Raw genomic sequence first — 14,746 nt, forward strand, 5'->3', positions numbered from 1 at the left:
AGTAAAGAAAAATTGTATTACGACAAATTATCTGAATGTTGAGTGACACACTTCACTCAAATTTTTTTCCTCCTAATGTGAATGTTGCAATCTGTTAAACTAGTGAACAAAAAACAACCCCTTCCCCACCCAGGCCCAATGAGATGATGATAATATGTATGACTTGTAAATGAGGTGTAGTCTTGTAGACTCAGACCAATCATTCCTGAAATGTATGGTTAAACTGAACCCCAACCACCAAAATACACCGATATCCACAGTCTAACATTAAAATTCGTGTGAAAGTAACTAACTTTCACTAGGATTTATACCTCAGAACCTTCGACTTTGAAAATCTGCTATGAAACAAGTGATTTGTGGTAAGTATACTGCTGGACCAGCCTCATTGACACAGTTTGATCCCTTTTTTTCTAATAGATTTCAATACAAATCAACAACCATCTACTAATATACTGTAGCTGCAAATGCAGTTAAGATTGTAATAAACGGCCAGTTCATTTTTAGTACCTTACTGAACAATGAACCTCAAACATCAAAGTTTTCTAAATCTATCACACTATTGCAGCACTTAAATACTGTTATTAAAATAGCTCAATTCAAGGTGTGGTGAAGGTGGACAGGCCTTATTCACATCAAAAAGAATGTAACCTAGATACCATATTTCATAGAAGTGTTTTCAACTGTTCCACCTGATCACCAAATCTTTCAGCACCAGAATTTTTCTTTCAAAATATCTGAAAGCCAAGGTCTATGAGACACAGCCACCCAACACCTGTAATTGGAAGAAGTGCATTCCATAGCCCATAGTTATATCCTGCAGGACCTCTTCTTATAAAGAGATATGCATTCTCTTCAAGATAGATTACTGTAGAGTTTGGAAAACGAAGGTGGATACTTAAAGGACACTGTTTTTAAAGATGGAACTATATCAACCTCAACTCCATGAAATTCTGTAAATATCTGTAGTAACAAATTGTATGTTTCTCTAAACATAAATCTCATAATGTTATTTGTTAAACCATCAGCTATTTACTCCACCCTAAATAACCAATATAACCCAAAATATAAATCAATATTATTGATTTATAGTATTTATATTTTAAGTATACAAAAGTATACTTAATAGTTTGTAAAATAAAGTCCAAATAATAAGTACTTTCCACTAAAGGTACTTTTATCAGTTTTTATAAAAACAATAAAGATAGAAATCTTTACAAACAGTAACAACCAAATGAATCATTTATGGTAAAACATTCTTGTGTAATAATATTAAAATTATTTAATTTTCTTTAAAGTAATGTCACCTTGCTGAATCTTTATATACTTATGTGTGCTCCTATAGCAGCAGCTACTTTTCCATATACTTCCTGTATCTTACACTTTAGTAAACAATATAGTGAACTATGAATATGATTTTTTTTTTGTTCACTTACTTTTTATAGTTTTTTTTTTTAATACTCATCCACTACATCCACGGTTCTGAATTGATAAATTCCACATTACTCCAAATAATGTCCCATTAGTTCAAATTTAGAACTATCATTAACAAACTTCATACACAAAGCAAGTTACTGTAAAAATGAATTTATCAATTTTATATAGTGATAAAAGATTTAATGAAGTTATATGTTCACACAGATAAGCATATTAATTTACAAGGAGAATATAATTATATGCAATTTTATCACCTGGCTTTCTGCCTAACCAAACTCAGGGTAAACCATAGTATCACACAATTAACAATCAAAAAATACATAAAATTGTAATTATAAATTAAAATACAATAATAAATCTAACAATGTGAACCTTAATTCTGTAGCACATTCTGCATGCTCTACTTCAGATATTATGGATGGAAGATTATAAATTATCTCTACCTGCACCTGCAACACAGAAATTGACAACAGAGTACAATAGACTTTACAATATTAACAAAAATGGAATTAAAAAGTAAACAAGGGCTATTTATAACAATCCATTTTAGATAAATAAACATCATTAACAATATCGACAGTGACACCACTGCTGTCAGCACAATCAACATCATCATTATTATGATTATTATTATAGAATAGTTACGGTGCTGGCATTTAAACACAATCATTTTCCAGCAATCCTCAAATCAGGTCAAACCTCAAAAAAAATATATGGATATTATATGTATATGTATATAGTTAAATATTAAAGGAATTATAAGTAATCATTAATAATTTAGAACTTCCCCAGAAAAATGTATTCTGAATTAATAATAACAAATCTACTAACAAACAATTCAACTGGACCAGGAAAGATCACAATGTGCATGCACAGGTGCTATTTCTCAATAATAAGAATATTGCCCACAGCACCTCACTCTGCATTGGTCTCTCGAAACCTTTGAATTTGACTATTTATTTTAAAGCCCAACTTGTTAACTAGAAAATAAATAGTCTTTAATCCTGGAACCATGTGTGGCATTAATAGTAAGGAGTCTGCACTACTTTGTGAAGCAGTTAAGCAAACAGCCATACCCTGCAGATACTTTCAACAGTCTTTGAAGAGACCAGATACATATTTTCCTGAAAAGATCAACAGGCCTTTTAATATTTACCCATTGTCAAAGTGATTAGTCGTTGTATGGCCCAACTAAAGAAACTTAAATCTTAGCTTTTGCTAGGCTTTCGATATATGCTTTCTATACTGGAAACAACGCAAAAGTAGAGGGGAGTTGTCAAAAGAAAATAAATCACATTTATCTGCCTTTATAATACATTACAATAGCAACCTCTTCTTAATAAAATGGCACTTATTCAAAAGGTTACGGATACTGGAGAAGTCAATGGAGAATACAGATGTCCCACAAAGAAATGGAGAAACTTTCAGGACTTCTACTTGTAAAAATAATGAAAAAAGTTTGTAAAAACATATGTCTGGTAACACTTTGTTTTTGAGTTACAGCTAGCAAAAGATTTCATCTGGATTTCAGCTCTTCTAATAATAAGAAGCCCTACTGTCATTTTTGGGATGCAAATTAAGGAGTAACGTTGATAGTTTCTTATGTAATTTGAACTGGGAAATAGGATAAAACATATGCCAGAACTGTAACTCACGTAGTTTTTAAGATATCCAACATAAAACACAAAATTTAATGTTGAAAAACTTTTTAAGGTTTGTAATAAAATACCTTTGTTAAATGACTAATAGATGCATAATAATTAGTAAAAAAAACTTGTAGAGAATTTAATTCTCTAATAAGTAAGTAATAGTTTACCCCACTTAATTTTCAATATCCTCCTATAACACCACATTTTAAACATTTCAATCCTTTTTCATCCCAGCCTTTCCTATTGACCATGATTTGTTACAACTCTACACAAGTACTAGCAATTATTTCTATATCTTTTTTAATATTTGATAAGAACAAACTTCTATTCTATATGATACCTCTTCTCATATCTGCCAGTCAGTTTTTATATCTACCTTACCTCATTCATACTTTATAATTTTACTCCCTAAACAGAAAAATTCTATAACTTGTGAGGTACTGTAGAAATTTCCCTAACTTAACACTTAATAAATACTATTTTAATTAAGTTTGTGATTCCTCATTACACTCCATTGTTTTACATTTTTTAATCATTATTTTCTCTTATTTTTTTCATAACAGATTTCTCACCTTTAGTACTTTTTCGAACAAATGTTTTGTTTAATAATTCTACTTGAATTAATGCAGTGAATACTAAAGCAAAAGAAAAAATGTTAATACATACATTAACATCTCTACTCCAAAATAAATCCAACAGAAGCTGGTTTAGTCTTTTATTGCTGCAACTTGATTCTAGTAAAGATTAAATACTCATCTTCCCTAAATTTCAGTTTGATTTTTCTTAATTTTCAAACTTTTATTCACAGTTAAATATTTTTATTCTACAACAAATTCTTTCTCCATATTTATAATTGTCATGTAGTTGGCTTTATTGTTCTTAAAGCTACTTTTTAAAATTAGTCTGAGGGCCAGAATGGCCTTCTTCTACCTATGCTCTTTAAGAAACTAATAGTGCACCTTCCACCAAATGTTCTATTGGTCTCTGAACAATTTTCAAAAAGTATTTTTTATGGAAAAGTTAGAATGACAGTGTAGTAATCTCATTAATCTGGACTACTTTCTTCAGGAAAATAACAATTTCATATTCTGAAACAACTTCTGCAGTATCATAAAAACGACACACTCAAAAATCTAGTCAAATCAGACCTATTTCTTCTAAACAATGACAATAATTCTGTTCTTGAGGTATTCAATAGAAACTTTAATGAATGTCAAAATTATAGTGAGCATTACCTTATGCTAAAGAAAAAATTAAAGTTATGTTGGTAAATAATTGTAAAGTTGTATTTTATTTTTTATTATTTTTATATCACATAAGAAACTAAAGCACAAGGCATTTCCTTCAAGGACTTATTTCAGTTTTGGCAATTATCTTAACTTGTAGCCACGTTTTTGTATGTTCATTTTAACTTCTTAGTGTAAACAATGTAGAGCAGCAGTTCAGGAACCCAAGGGGTTGCAATTTTCCATCAAATTATATAGGATGCTGCTACTCAATCCACGTACATCTACATCTAACCACATAATGCACAGTATAACAAAAACATACCACATCAAAGAACTTTAAATATTTTTCCCATCACACAATGCTTAGCAGGCTGCTTACAAACCTAATAAAGCTCTTTATATTATACAGGTAAAGCCTAAGTAAGTTAACTAAGTTCCTTAACTAGACAACATATTTTCAGGATTTATTTAAAAAGTAAGTTCTTTCTTAAGAAGACTCATAAAATATATTATGCCAAGCAATTTAATGAGACAAATAGGAATGAATTTACTCGGAAATGTTACATGCTTAAAGACTATGGAGTACAATTTTTGAATTAAACCTGTTCCTTCTTAAATCTAAACATAAATTGTTTAACTATCCCCAGAAAAACCTTTAATTAAAAATGACCACTCTGCCTTCACTACCCAGTGGTTTATGTACACCATTAATTAAGACCACCAACTCAATATTACGTAATAACTGTTTTCCTTAAAGCACATTAGGATGCTTGCTAGTTTTATAATGATAAATTTTTATAAAATTTCTTAATGTAATTACTTTTTAAAATACGAACAAAAGAAGAAAAATTTGCTCCACACATCATAATTGTCGTTCATGTAAAATTCTAATTGGACAAAGACAAAAATTGGAGAAATAAGTTTTACATACTGAATAGTGCTGATGTATGTAAGTGAAGCAAATATTCATAATACATAATATCAGCAACACCATTCTAATCACTTATTCTGCTCTGCTACTGTACAATACAAATTTGACAAAAGCACGTAAAAGCCATAAACGCAATACACTAAAACAACATTTACATGAAATATTATAAATGAATTAATTTTATGAGTTTATTTTACAAACAAATTAAATCTGAAAAAGCAACCTATTAAATGAAGAAACATATCATAGATCAACTATATATGTAAGGGAATTCCCAGCTCTTTAAGAAGGGTTATACACACTGCATATACAGTATAAGGGTAATAATTGTACTATCTTTAAAACAACTGGTGAAGCAACTCCACAACACAAAAAAGAAGAATTTTTTTAACCACACTTCCAAACACTAGTTTTACAAATCTGTTTCATATAATTCAATAAATCCATACATTTCATCAATTTTCATTGATGATTTTACAGTATTACACATCATCACTTGCTTATTTTTAAAAACAGATTTTCTGCAGAACGTCAAAACAATACTAAAACTGATAATACTAAACTTTAATACTAAACTAATAATACTAAAACTTTTTCTGATTAAATTAATCAGAAAAAATTTAAGAAAAAAAAACAAAATAAAAAGGATGTTTATTACACTTTTAACATATAGTAAATGAAGAGTAAAAAATAGATTAAAAATTAGTTACCTGAGAATCAGATGAACTATGAATGATATCAAATAGCTGTTCTCCAAGTTTACTACTAGATGATGTATTATCCAGAAATTTAAGAGATTGCATAAACATTCTAACCCAATTTATTGCATCGGCTTTCCTGAATGACAAAATTACATATATATAAGTAATTCGTGAAAACATAAATCTAAGAAACCTGACCCATAAATAAACTAGTATTGCAGCTAAGTGAAATATTTTTTAATACTTGAGTGTTTCTCAAATTATTTTCAAGTGACCCCCTTTTCAAAAACAATTTTATAATTGTTTTAATGTTTTGAGTTACATATTATTGCCAGTATACACTCCTAAGACAGTATTATTTAAAATTTACTTAATTTTATTTATTAGGATAATAGTTAAAAGAAAATATAAATTAGATTTTTTTAATAACTGAATAGCTGTATTTAATTTTGTAAGCAATCAAACAGGTAGAAGCTTTGTTAAATCATACTTACAGTGTAAAAAAAAATTACACAAATGCGTGCATGAGTGCGCGCACACACACGTACACAAGATTTCCTGAGGGTGTTGGCCAAACTTAAAGAACAGATTTAAAACATCAAAATAAATAAAAAAGGTTCATGCGAACAAATGCCGAAGATCACTTAATTTTCCCCCTGCCTGCTATTTTATTTTTCTCAAAAATTTATATCTTATTTATACTTACAGACTGGGCAAAATTTGTGTTCAACAGCAGTTAGAATAAAATTATGGGGAGCAATGATTAGGTTTACTATACATCCAGGATTAGCCTGGACAGTCCTGGTTTTTAGTGCTATCCAGGGTTGCAAAAATATTCGGGGTTTGGGAATTTTTTTTTTTAATTTTATATCTATATGTTCAACATATAGATATAAGACATACATATAGATATAACATACAGAAATAATGTTTTTAAACATTCTGTTACGGTCATGAATCTCTCAGCCGACCTTGGAACAAGCACTGACATTGATTTTCACAGAAGTGTGGTTACCGGTCTCACCACAACATTTTACTTAGTCATTTGGCAACACTACAGGGGCAATGTGTTTATGATGTTTTCATGTGTGAAGTAACTCATTTTATCTCTATTTGTTTTTTTGTCTCATCGTTTAGTAATGGGCAAAAGAAAATATGTGTTTAATGTTAACCTGCAACAGGAATACAAATTTTTGAAATTGTGTTGTGACAGTAACAATGAACGTTTTTATTGCACACTAAGTACTGAAGAATTTTCTGTTGCGCAAAAAGAAAAGGGTGATATTGAAGACCATGTGAAAGCAGTTATGTAGTAGTACTATTTGCTACTGCTTCAGCAAACATAAGATATTTTAAAAACAAAGATGGGAATAACGGTAACAGTGATCTAGAGTGTGCTGCTAAAGAATTTGCATTTTCATACCACACTGCTGGACAGAAACTCAGTTTCAAAACATCAGATTGCATATCTAAACTAGTTAAAAAGTTATATGACCCAAGATTTTCATTTGCTAGAACCAAAACCAAAGCAATTATTGTTAGCATTATTTCACCAATTATATATGATAATGTGTTGCGTTCTTTGGAAAATATTAATTATGTAACAGTAATAATGGATAGATCAAACAGAAATGGAGTAAAACTTGTTCCGATTGTTGTAAGATATTTCCTTCTGGAGGAGGGAATTCAAGTTAAACTTTTAAATTTCGATGAAGAGTCAGATGAAACTGCTCAAATTTTGACAGTATCTTTTGCAGTATGAAAAAATACAAACTTGAAGAAAAATTGGTTTGTTATACTGCTGATAACACTAACAGTAATTTTGGTTGTGGGAACAGAAAGGGGTATTGAAAATGTTTCAGAAAAGTTCAAAGTGATTTTACATAGATCTATTTTAACAATTGGTTGTTCAATCCACATTGTACACAATTTAGTACAAACAGCATGTGATTCTCTACCCCTGGACATAGAAGTTATTGTTATAAAAATTTATAAATATTTTCATATAAACGAAGTGTGTTCAAAAAGTTAACGAGAATTTTTGTTTTTTGGAAAGAATTTTATTTATTCCTCTACATTAATGTTATCCCTTCAAAATAGTCCCCATTACATATTATACACTTATTTCAGTGTTTTTTCCAATCCCCAAAACACTTCTGGAACTTGATCTTTGGAATAGTGTTTAGCTCTTTCAGTGATTCACTTTTAATCTCATCTATGCTTGTAAAATGATAGTTCTTTAAGGTTATCTTTATTTTTGGGAATAGAAAAAAGTCACAAGGGGCCATGTCTGGTGAATATGGCAGCTGGAGTATCATTAAAGTGTTATTTTTGGCTAAAAATTGATGAACAAGCAATGAAGTGTGAGCAGGCGCATTATCGTGGTGCAAAAGCCATGAATTCTTTTGCCACAAATCCAGGTTTTTTTCCGGATTGCTTCACACAATCAACGAAGTTGAACTTGTAAGTAATATTACTTATTGATTGTTTGACCATGTGGCAAGAACTTATGATGCACTAAACAATAAAAATCTAAGAACATGGTGAGCATAACCTTCACATTCAACCATACTTGTCGAGCTTTTTTCAGTCTTGGTGATTCAGAATGCCTCCACTGGGATGACTGGGATGATTGAGCTTTAATTTCGACATCATATCTGTAAACCCATGTTTCATCACCTGCTATGGCATGTTTCAGTAGTTCTGCATTGCTGTTGACTTCATTTAGTGATTCCTAAGCAAATTCCATTCGCTGCTGTTTTTGTTCAAAATTCAACAGTTTTCGAACAAATTTTGCAGTCACACGTTTCATACCCAAAACATCAGAAAAAATTTCATGGCATGAGCTAATTGCTATCCCAACATTTTAAGTGACTTCTCTGATTGTGATTCGGCGATCATTCATAACGATTTCTTTCACTTTTTCCACGTTTACATCAGTTGTTGGTGAGCTGGGGCATCCAGGGGCATCCAGAAACGTCATCTTCAGACGTCTTCATGACCTTCTTCGAAATGCTTATACCACGCATAAACCCTTACTTTACTCATAGCAGACTCACCGGAGGCAATATTTAACATTTTTAAAACACTTTATTCCACTCTTATAGCAAAATTTAATACAAATTCTCTGATAAATTATTTTTACAAATAAAAAATTGCCAATCGTACCAAAACGCATGTTATCCTTTTGACAGCTGACAACAGACTAAACATCCAATATGGCTAAAAATGTACACATATTTTTCAGGCAAGTTTATCAATAAAACAATGAAAATATCCCAAGAATTGAATTAATGCAACCCGTGAAATTTCAAAATTCTCATTACTTTTTGAACACACTTCATATACAGTAAGAGTAATGAAACTTAAAGAGTTCTGTGAATTTGTGGAAACAGATCAGAAAAAAGTATTCTCTTGTAGCAACACAAGGTTCCTTAGTTTGTTACCTGCAATAGAAAGAATTTTCCATCTTTGATGGCCAAAAATCATACTTCTTATCTTCTGACAAATGCCCAAAATTATTATTTGGTTTTTAAAAATCTAGAAAATGAACTTTTTTAAATTTTTATATGGTACTCTACAGTTTTTAATAATGTAGTTCTAAAATTGGAAGCTAATTTTATCACAGCAACAGAAGCATCAGACATATTCTGAATTAATTTGTCAACTTCAGGAAAGAAAAACCCACAAATTTATACCATCTTCTGCCAAAGAATTGCTATGCACTCTAAAGGAAAATAATCATGTTCAGTAACAAAAATTCTTCTCAAGCGTAGACTCTAGTATCCAATACTTAAAGTTGTGGAGAACCAGTTTTGATAAAGTTAGTATGTTTCAGTGGTTAAATCTACAAACTGAAATTGTCTGGACTGATTTAGAAAAGACTGCACAGATTGCTAATGAAATTATAAAAGATTCCATAAATATTAATGACCTATTTAATGAATGTACATTGTTAAACCAGGTAATTCCAAACCAAAGGATAGGTTGTGGTTCAAGTTCTGAAAAAGTACCAGATACTACTGAAGAGGAGTGGGAAGCAATTTTTAAGGCGTTTTAAAAGACTGAAATTTCATGTTGCAATATTTATAAAATGGTTGAGTTTGTAATGTCTCTGCCTGGAACATCTGCTCAAGTTGAAAGAGTTTTTTTCAATTACAGGGAACATTTGATCTGCAAAAAGGAGTAGACTTTCAGTATCTACTGTTAAACATCTGCTAAATGTTAAAATGAATTCAGAACTTTCTTGTTGTGAATTTTATGATGTAATTAAAACAAACAAACAATTTCTGAAAAAAGTCATCTAGTGAAAAATACAACTGAATAAATAAAGTTTAATTTTTCAGTAAACTGTTAAGACTTTTACGTAATTTCAAAAATATGTCCTGGGTTGGACCCAAAAAAATATGGTAAGCCTAGTAATGTAACATTTTTTACCAAGATGTAAGTCTGTCAAGCCACAAGTAAGATGGTGACAGTATACGGGGATGAGATTTGGAAATATATGATGGCAAGGAGACTGGAAAATGCAATGACAGGTTTACCGTTATGGTTCACTACATTAAGCATTAATCCAAAAAAGATTAAAAAGACATTCCATGTATTTGAGAATCACAAGGAAATGGATTTCTGTTGTAAAAGCAAGGGTACTTATGGAGTTTGGAAACTTTATGCAACAAGCATTCATCTCTTTCTCTCCTAGGGCTGACAATTTATAAATTTATAATTTAAAATCCTACCTTCTACATTCTCACTGACAAAGAAGGGAAAATTCCATTATGAAAATATGAGTAGAACACTGTTTAGGCCTATGAAATTTGGAAATTTCATGCAGCACCCACCTATTTCTTTCTCTCCCAGGATCGACATTTTATGAGATTTATAACAATCTACTCTCACAGTCAAAGAAATGGACTTATATGGCATGTAGTTTCTTACATGTAAACATGTAAACATTGGACACATTTGAGAAATTTAATTCTTATATGTTTTGTCCCTCCTTAACTTGAAAACTTGAATTGTTGGAAATTCTACTTACGTGATAACCTGGTTTCAAACTGGATCATTAAAAAAGAGATCATTAAAAAAGAGATCATTATCGTGATAAATTTCACAGGCAGTGCAGTCATATCAGTGGTTTTAGGTGATTTGGTTTTGATATCCCTGCCTAAACCACAAAAGATAAATACCATCCTGTATCTCCTAGTTCTTCCACATGTATTCTCTTCTGGTTTTTAAAAAGGCTTGCAATAACTGGTTTATAATTAGTGCAAGATTTTGAAAGAACTAGTTAAGCTGGCAGCCATATTCACTCCAAAACACTAATACAAGTGAACAAAAAATTTGTAAAAAAATAATAAATCCTACAACTATCCACAAAAAGTTTAAATTCATATAAATTGTTGACAACAATGTAGTTTCAAACCATGTTGTTTCCCAATAGGAATGAATGAATCTGCATTTCCATTCAGGTAAATTGTAAGCACTTAATTATTAGTGCTACAATATTAAAAAATTTGATAGTAATAATTTTGTAATATATTAGTATAATACTGTGTCTTTTTTCTCTTAATAAAACTCATGTTCACTTTACTGTATTTAATCAGTTGCATTTTCATTTTTATATAAAATTATACGTACGCTGACGCAAATAAATTTCAGTGAAAGAATGTGTTGTTAAGGCAGTGTTGGTTAGAGCTCTTCCATAATTATTGGTTTTACAATATTTATAACTTGTTCTTTAGTTTTTCAAGAGCATGTTGTTGATAGTTAAACTTGAACATTATCCTCATTTTGGTTTGTGTTTAAACTTTGGGCTTGAGAAAAATTTTGAAAAAGATTGTTTGAAAGGTTAAGAATAACCTCATCAATTAAGTTTAGTCTACATTTGGCAATGTAAACTAACTATTAGGGGTTGGAGAAGTAGCAAAATTACTGAAAAGTTGTATACAGGAGGTGTTTTAACAGAACCTAACCATATTAAAATCCAGTGAATTGCATTAAGCTGAAAACTAGGGAAGCACTGTTTGTATGGTACACTCAGCAATATGAAAAATATTTTCTAAACCAGTTTTACAAGAAAAAAAGTTAAAATTTTTATCTGAAAATTAAGGATTGTTTATAATACAATTGTAGCCTGTTTTTGCCACAGTTAAAAGAAAAAAATTAGCTCATATTTACATTATAATATTAAGCAACAAACAAGAACATTGATGTAGTGTTCATCATGCAAACTATCCTTAATGAATCAGTTCAACACAACTCTGCAAAATTTCCCAACATAAATCAGGCTTTCTGTATTTCTACAACAATCCCTTTCCAAAACATTTAATTGACTTTAAACCTGAAAAGTAAAAACTAATGTTTAAAAATAAAGATGAATAAATAATTAATGGAAACAGAATTATTTTAAATCAGATTTATAGCAAAAACTAATTTAACTTACATATCTTCATCAGCAGTTATTTCTGCCATTTTATCAATGAGAAATTGGGCTACTGGTTGATAAAGAGGATCAACATGAAGGAACAACCTCATCAAACTATCCTGTACACTTCCTCTGGTCACATCACATCCATCTACAGTCTAAAACACAAATTCATATTACACACACATTCACAGGATACAGTAATAAAAATGAAAATCTGAAGCATACTTTGCTACCACTTCAAGCAGACAATATCATGCATTTTTAAAACGTAATGCTATGTATTTTAAATACATAAAATATTTTATGTATTTATATATAAAACGTATTTATGAATTTACACATAAAATTTCTAAAATTTTCAGGTAAAAAAAGTTAAGGAGTAATGAAATTAAGAAGCAAGGAATTTAAGTAAAGAATAACGTAAATAATTATTGGCAGCTTATTTTCATCTTAAAAGATGTTTAACTTAAATGTTGCATTATTAATTGAAAACAACCAATCGTGATTTACCATCAATACTTTAATTATCTCTGGAATTAAGAATGTTAATGCAATTATTGTTATTGATTTCAGTAAATTATAACTAAGCTGATAATAGCAAAAAACTGACTGCAACTATCCAAATACATGTGCATTTAAGGAAAGTAAAAAACAAGTTGGTGCAATGTTCATAATCAATCATAAGTGAAACTAACAAAATTCACTTCTGAAAGGTTGATCTACATGTAGTGGAGGCTTACAATTCATGAACAAGATCAAAGTGAACGTTACAGTAGATTAACTTTGTAAATAAAACTGAAACGTATGCCAACAACAATTTGTTTGACACCATCCATTTTATAACACTGACATCCTGCCACTAAAAGCTAATGGATGGAAAGGAGACTAGAAAAGAATATAGTTACTATGAACATGTTTAAATGACCTATTAAATATGAACTCTTTCTGAACAGTTATTTCATACAGTACAGTTTTCTTTGCATGGATTTATTCCTAATGCAAGGTTATTTTACATGTCATACCACTGCAGAATTTATGGTTAGAATTATTGGTATATATTTCTTTTAAAAAGACTCAAGACAGAAATACAATTTGTTCTTTTTATTTCTACTTACGCAGAGAGTTATATCATTTGATCAGGTAGCTACTAAAAGTTTTGGAAAAATTTATTCTTATGGTTATGGCTCTAAAGCTTTCAACCAAACCTTTTTACCAGCCTCAATTTCAAAGTAATTTGACTGAAAGAGAGAAACTCAATTTCCCTTTGCAAAGCAGAATACACAAGTGTAAATATTTTGTTTGAACAACTCTTATTTTGGAAATCAGTAAAAAATACACTATAAATAGTTAATATGTAACACATGGCAATATGACTCTTCACAATTAACTAAGTATCATAACCTTGGCAGTGGTAGATTATAAATGAACTTATAAAATTTTTAAAAATACAGGTTCTCTCAAGTTATTTTAGCAAGAGTTGTAGTTCTTCAGCATAGTATAAGACAGAGCCTGTCAAAAAGGTTGTCCATAGAACAGAGTATTAGACTCCCTTATCTGGATTGTCAAATTTTATTCACTGATAAGGCTGAGGTTACCCTCTGTCATACCACTGCCTATGGCGATGATGGGCTTCTGTTGGCTGAAGGAAACTAAGAAATAAGATCACGTTCAGAGCATTCAGGCATGTAGAATTCTAAGATTGTGGAATCTTAAGCACAATATGGTCTTTAGTTGCTAAAACATCACCATGATTCTTTTACCATGGGTGCCAAAGATGGATCTTTTAATTAGATATGCTCCACTTTCTGTCCAAAAGTGTTTGGGTTTGTCATTGAGAATTTTTGATTCAAGGACCCAAACTTAAGTATGTTGTGAGGAAGGCATGTGATATTTCTACAGCATTCATAGTTTTACCCAACCCAACTGGCAGTTGAATTTTAGAAACAAGCATGTACAATACAAAGATATCTGCAAGGCCATTAAACTATATGCAGTACTTGTCTGGGTTCAATGTATGCACTTTAAAGCTTATACAGACATTTTTGTTTAATACATACACTGAATTCTATAAAGGAAGCATTCTCAATTCTATTTGAATGAACAGTTGCTTATCCCAAATTATGCAAATATCTAACAGGTAAACTGAGATAGAATGGTTATCAAAAGCTTCTGATAAGGATCTTGAATTAAAAAATCCATGTTGTCAACCTTGAAAGTCACTGATATGCTGATTTCCACCATGTCTCCAAAAATATGATCCAATAATTTGTTTGTCTGCAGACAAGTGCAGTTTTTCTTACTTGAAATTGATTCTGATAACTTTGGTAAATTCTAAATGATGTTAGATGTACAAATACTGTTTTTTTGTGTTT

The 14,746-nt window shown here is 30.4% G+C and overlaps 1 protein-coding gene across 1 annotated transcript in view; it reads right to left on the minus strand.

The window, feature by feature from the left end:
• The window catches only part of Fancd2, a 163,485-nt gene that overhangs the window by 141,852 nt on the left and 6,887 nt on the right, over positions 1-14,746 (minus strand). The window contains exons 3-5 of the mRNA XM_075382103.1: positions 12,390-12,529; positions 5,954-6,080; positions 1,807-1,883 (exon numbers count right to left, since the gene is read on the minus strand). Coding sequence (XP_075238218.1) covers positions 1,807-1,883; positions 5,954-6,080; positions 12,390-12,529 — 344 coding nt within the window. The remainder of the gene's footprint in view (positions 1-1,806; positions 1,884-5,953; positions 6,081-12,389; positions 12,530-14,746) is intronic.

The sequence above is a fragment of the Lycorma delicatula genome, chromosome 1, assembly GCF_047948215.1.
Source record: "Lycorma delicatula isolate Av1 chromosome 1, ASM4794821v1, whole genome shotgun sequence".
NCBI lineage: Eukaryota > Metazoa > Arthropoda > Insecta > Hemiptera > Fulgoridae > Lycorma > Lycorma delicatula.